Below are 5,000 nucleotides of genomic sequence, written 5' to 3'. Positions count from 1 at the left end.
ACACACACACACACACAAACAGGAAAGAAGCAATAATTATGGCAGAAAATGTGCAGTGCTACATGCCAGAAGCAAGGACAGACAGGCTCTGTGTGTGTGTGTGTGTGTGTGTGTGTGTGTGTGTGTGTGTGTGTGTGTGTGTGTGTGTGCGCGCACCTGCACGCTGTTGTTGCCCACAGTAGTGGCACGTCTCCAGCGCCGGCTGCCACCTAAGCCAAGCCCCTCCCCCACCAAGACAGCCAATCGCCTCTCCATCTTAGCCTGGAACGTCCTTTCATTCACACGCTGATCTAACACACCCAGTAACACTACGACACAAAGACACACACACACACACACACACACACAAATATTATATCACTACTTACATAACATGCTGATCTAACACATTCAGTAGCACTACAGCACAAACACACACTTACACAAATTATATCACTGCTTACATTGATAAAATGAGAAATAACTTATACAGTACAAAACAAATGATATACTCTCACCTGAAGTGTGATAAACTTCAACATGCTTCTACACCAAGTGCATATGAGACTTATATTTTAGATTTTCAAAATGTAAAACTAATCTTTTGTGTGTTGGGTAATTTGGTAATTTCATGCATTTTACAATTGTATAAGAAATAACCAATTGGAACAACATGAAAAGTAAACAATAGTACTTTCTAAAATACAGATATAAATCAGACATACCCGTTTTGACCCAGGAGGATCTTAACAGATGGGATACATTGAGTTCTGGGTAATGGAAAGCTATGGGGAGAGGAGAGGAGAGGAGAGGAGAGGAGAGAGGAGGAGAGGGGAGGAGAGGTGAGGAGAGGGGAGGAGAGGGGAGGGGAGGGGAGGAGAGGGGAGGAGAGGGGAGGGGAGGAGAGGTGAGGAGAGGGGAGGAGAGGGGAGGAGAGGGGAGGGGAGGAGAGGAGAGGAGAGGGGAGGAGAGGAGAGGGGAGGAGAGGAGAGGTGAGGAGAGGGGAGGAGAGGGGAGGTGAGGAGAGGGGAGGAGAGGGGAGGAGAGGGGAGGGGAGGAGAGGGGAGGAGAGGAGAGGTGAGGAGAGGGGAGGAGAGGGGAGGGGAGGAGAGGAGAGGGGAGGGGAGGAGAGGAGAGGAGAGGAGAAGAGAGGAGAGGGGAGGAGAGGGGAGGAGAGGAGAGGTGAGGAGAGGGGAGGAGAGGTGAGGAGAGGGGAGGAGAGGGGAGGGGAGGAGAGGGGAGGAGAGGAGGAGAGGGGAGGAGAGGAGGAGAGGGGAGGAGAGGGGAGGAGAGGGGAGGAGAGGAGAGGGAATGAGAGGAGAGGAGAGGAGAAGAGAGAGGAGGAGAGGAGAGGAAATGAGAGGAGAGGAAAGGAGAGGAGAGGAGAAGAGAGAGGAGGAGAGGATAGGAGAGGGGAGGAGAGGAGAGAAGAGAGACACTCATTTAAATTTAAATCTAAGAGACTACAGGATATATGTATATATCTATCTGAGAGAGCTGTGTGTGTGTGTGTGTGTGTTGGACTCACGCTCTGCGATTTGCAGGGCAGGGAAGCCCAGGTAGAAGCTGAACTCCACCACGTTGAGCTGCCGCAGGTGCGTGCTGACATCTGCCCCCTTGAGGTAGCCGTGGGAGTCGCGGATAGCGAAGGTGACGTCTACTGGAGTCTTCTGCTGCCGTTGGGCTTTCACCATGCTGATGGTGATGTTAAAGATCTGGACCACGCAGTTAACACAGCAACATCAGCTGTGTAAGTGTAGCTTGGGTTGGGGTGGAGCAGCAGTATCTGACTGAACAAACCTTCCAGATGTGGTGCTCCATGACTGGGCTTGAGAAGAACTCAACCAGTTGGACACTCAAATGACACTCAAATGACACTCAAATGAGTGTCTATGTGTGCAGCAGCTCAAGCTAACTTTGCAGAACAGGGGCTGGGGAGTCTATGGTTCATCAGACTGTTTAAGTGCTCAAATCAGACTGCTCAAATACTCAAATCAGCCACTGCTTAAGCCACTGGCAATGCGGTGAGGTTGGGGACAGAGGGCTTACGCACGTGCACAGTGAAGTTTCCGTTTTCCTGGAGTCTCCTGCGCACTTCCGTGTAGGCCATGAACAGTCCCCTCTCCACCCGCTCGCTAAACGTGCACACGCGCACGTCCACGTGATTCGGCACAAACTGTAGCACTGCATCACACACAACACAGACAGTGCACACCACACGCACCACACACACACAACATCCTTAGAGCATGTTTACAAGAAGATGAAGCTCATTCACTCTGGGTAATTCACTCTGAATCTGGGTAGTTCACTCTGAATTTACCTTCAGAGAAGATAACTGCTTTGCTCACCTGAGTGTACGTGGTACTTGTGATCCGGCACTGCATATATAGGCATGACTGCAAGAATGGCAGAGGAGGAGGTACTGCGTGCTGATTGGCGGAGGGCATTAATGATTGACACTGCTGTGTATACCAGTGGACCAGACACTGCCCGGAAGACGAAATTGGGCGGGGCTTTGAGGACCTGGAAAACACAGAATCGCATGGCAGGGAGGCGGGTGAAATGCTCGTCAGAGAGAAAGTTCAGGTCTCCAAATTCCTAATATTCTGTTTTAATTGTGGCATTGAAATAGACCCACCTGTAGTTCTACTGAGCGGTTGTACTCTCGCCTAAGAATTTCTCTTACATGAGCCTTAGCAAACGACACAGAAGCTGTACTGGGCATTCCTGTGAGGTCAGAGGTCAATGAGAGGTGTCTTTAATTATAAACACGGATTCAAAATACAGTGTTAAAATGATCTCCAGGGTTGACTGCACGTGAGGCACTGTGAGATAAACTGGACTCACCCACTCGGACCAGGTACATGTCCGGCTTCGTTATGTTGCAGACATACTGTCTGGGTGCAATGGAGAGAGGGATTCTGGGAGTTTGAGGAGTTAAAGGTTTGTCAGCGAGAGTGGTTGTGGTAGTTGTAGTTATGGTGGTGGTAATGGGTTTGCTGGTTGTATGGAGTTTGGGAGGAGAGGGTGGTTTCAGTGTGACTGCCTGGATGTCCGGGCCATGGGAGATGCCTGGTGGGCCCTGCCCTGAAGGCACCATGGGTCGGGCACCGCCCGCTTTAGGACGGGGCGAAGGCGGGTGAGGAGACTCCTTCCCTGGGAATGAGGGAGGTCTAGGAGGCTGCTGGTGGTCTGTAGAGGAGGGTGGTGTTGCGGGTGGCGTTGTTGCTTTCTGTGGTGGGGTGGGTGTCACTGCTGGGACGGGAAGAGGACTGTCTTCTCGGTCCAGGACTTCCACGGGGCCGGTGGCCATGGAGGGAGCGAGAGTGCGTGTGGGGCCTGCGGCGTGTGTGCGGGTGGGGGCGATGTGGGGGTGAGCGGGGTGTGTGCGGTTACCCACAGCACCGGCGTTCTCTTTGGCCTGCAGGGTGTTGTAATACTCCATACTGTTCATATCTGGAAGCAGCATCTCAGTGGGCTCGATAGGGTAGAGCTCCCCCCAGTCAAAATCCAAATCGTCATTCATGTTGCTGTCCTGGGCGGAGTCAGCGACACGAGGGGGGTGTGGCTCAGTGGGGTGGGCCGTCCTTAGGCTTGTGCCAAATCCCACGGTTACGCTGGGGAGGAGGAGTCTGGAGGACAGTGTTGGAATGGGCCGAGAGGGGAAGGCAGTGTTGTAGCTCACACCGGCGTCGAAGTCGACGTCAGAGTCGTATGGGTCGTATCCATGTGTGGGAAGGGCGGTAACCAGAGAAAACTCCTCCCCTTCCGAGCCCATGAATGTCAGTGTCTCCAGGTAGTCTCCAGAACCCCAGTCCACCTCTGCAGAGGGAGCAGGGAACAGGTCGTCAGGTATGACGAGTGTGGGAGGGGCCGGTGTAGGTGGGCTGTGGCCATGGAGAGGGGGCATCTGACTGGGTGTCAGAAGGTCCGGTGGACGTAACAACAGGTGGATGCCATGTGCGCCATCTCCTAGGTTACTGGACCCGCCATCGGCACCGAGCGATGGGGTGGGAACTATGCCGACGGTGTTGTCATGGCGACTAGAGCGACCAGGATGCTTGGCACCCGACGGCGCATGAGCTCGGCGTCTGGGACTCTCGGAGCGCTGCGATGAGGATGATGATGATGAAGCTGCAGGTGAGGGTGACTTCGCAGGGAAGTCGCCAAGGGCCCGTTTGTACAGACTGGACAGGAGCTCCGCTGAGAAAACGAAGAAGAAAAAGCACGTCAAGGACATCGTCGATATTACTGTCGTTACTCCGTACATCTACACCGGAAACCCAGGCCTGCTCACACACACTCTCAGTTAGTGTCCGTGTGACATGTGATGATTCATACTTGAAGTCCTGAGCACGGGGGCTCTAAACCTCCTCCGAGTCTGAAAATAGCGAAAGAACCGTAGCGAAGTGAAGGGACCAGGCCTGAACAAGGAGTCAGCAGGAGTCTCGCCTCCCAGAAAGTGCTGAAATACACTCTGCGTGTCACTCCAGCTTTTTGCTGGTCATTGCGTTATGCAACGTCAGGTAAACACAGTCTGCTTGGCATTCTGGGCCAGCTCGGTGTCCCAGCCACGACAGTGGAGGCAACTCTGTAGGAGGAACGTGGAGAAACCAACACAGTTTCCACCTCCTGGAGAAGGAGGCTTGTTGCCAATACCAGAAAATGCTGAACTATTGGGTTTAGCTTCTAACGGCAACACTCGGATATTACTCCTAGCGCTGGCCAGAAGACGATAAACCATAGTTTGTTTAGAAGAGCAAATAAATAAATACATAAATACCAACATTGGACTGTAAATCACAAGTCCAATGCAAAATAATATAAATGAAGCCTATAGTGTAATAGCTGTTAGCTAAAGTCTAATAGTTGGAGAGCAGGACTAATGTCTAGACAAGCAATCACAGTTTCAAAGTCATGCTATTTGTCCTCATACTACAGAAACGGCACGATTTAGTCCTACCATCAATGAAACATTAAAGTGCGTTTGCCTCACTGTTTCTCAGGGGTCACTCTGC

General features: G+C 52.1%; 1 protein-coding gene across 4 annotated transcripts in view; it reads right to left on the bottom strand.

The window, feature by feature from the left end:
* Window positions 1–5,000, bottom strand: part of LOC143514253 (UPF0606 protein KIAA1549) — a 14,299-nt gene that overhangs the window by 5,316 nt on the left and 3,983 nt on the right. For all 4 annotated transcript variants that reach the window (XM_077005196.1, XM_077005197.1, XM_077005194.1 and 1 more), the window contains exons 3-9: window positions 2,830–4,185; window positions 2,621–2,709; window positions 2,331–2,505; window positions 2,033–2,163; window positions 1,508–1,694; window positions 705–764; window positions 157–308 (exon numbers count right to left, since the gene is read on the bottom strand). In XM_077005196.1, coding sequence (XP_076861311.1) covers window positions 157–308; window positions 705–764; window positions 1,508–1,694; window positions 2,033–2,163; window positions 2,331–2,505; window positions 2,621–2,709; window positions 2,830–4,185 — 2,150 coding nt within the window. The remainder of the gene's footprint in view (window positions 1–156; window positions 309–704; window positions 765–1,507; window positions 1,695–2,032; window positions 2,164–2,330; window positions 2,506–2,620; window positions 2,710–2,829; window positions 4,186–5,000) is intronic.

The sequence above is a fragment of the Brachyhypopomus gauderio genome, chromosome 5, assembly GCF_052324685.1.
Source record: "Brachyhypopomus gauderio isolate BG-103 chromosome 5, BGAUD_0.2, whole genome shotgun sequence".
NCBI lineage: Eukaryota > Metazoa > Chordata > Actinopteri > Gymnotiformes > Hypopomidae > Brachyhypopomus > Brachyhypopomus gauderio.
This window is presented reverse-complemented; position numbering and strand designations above follow the sequence as displayed.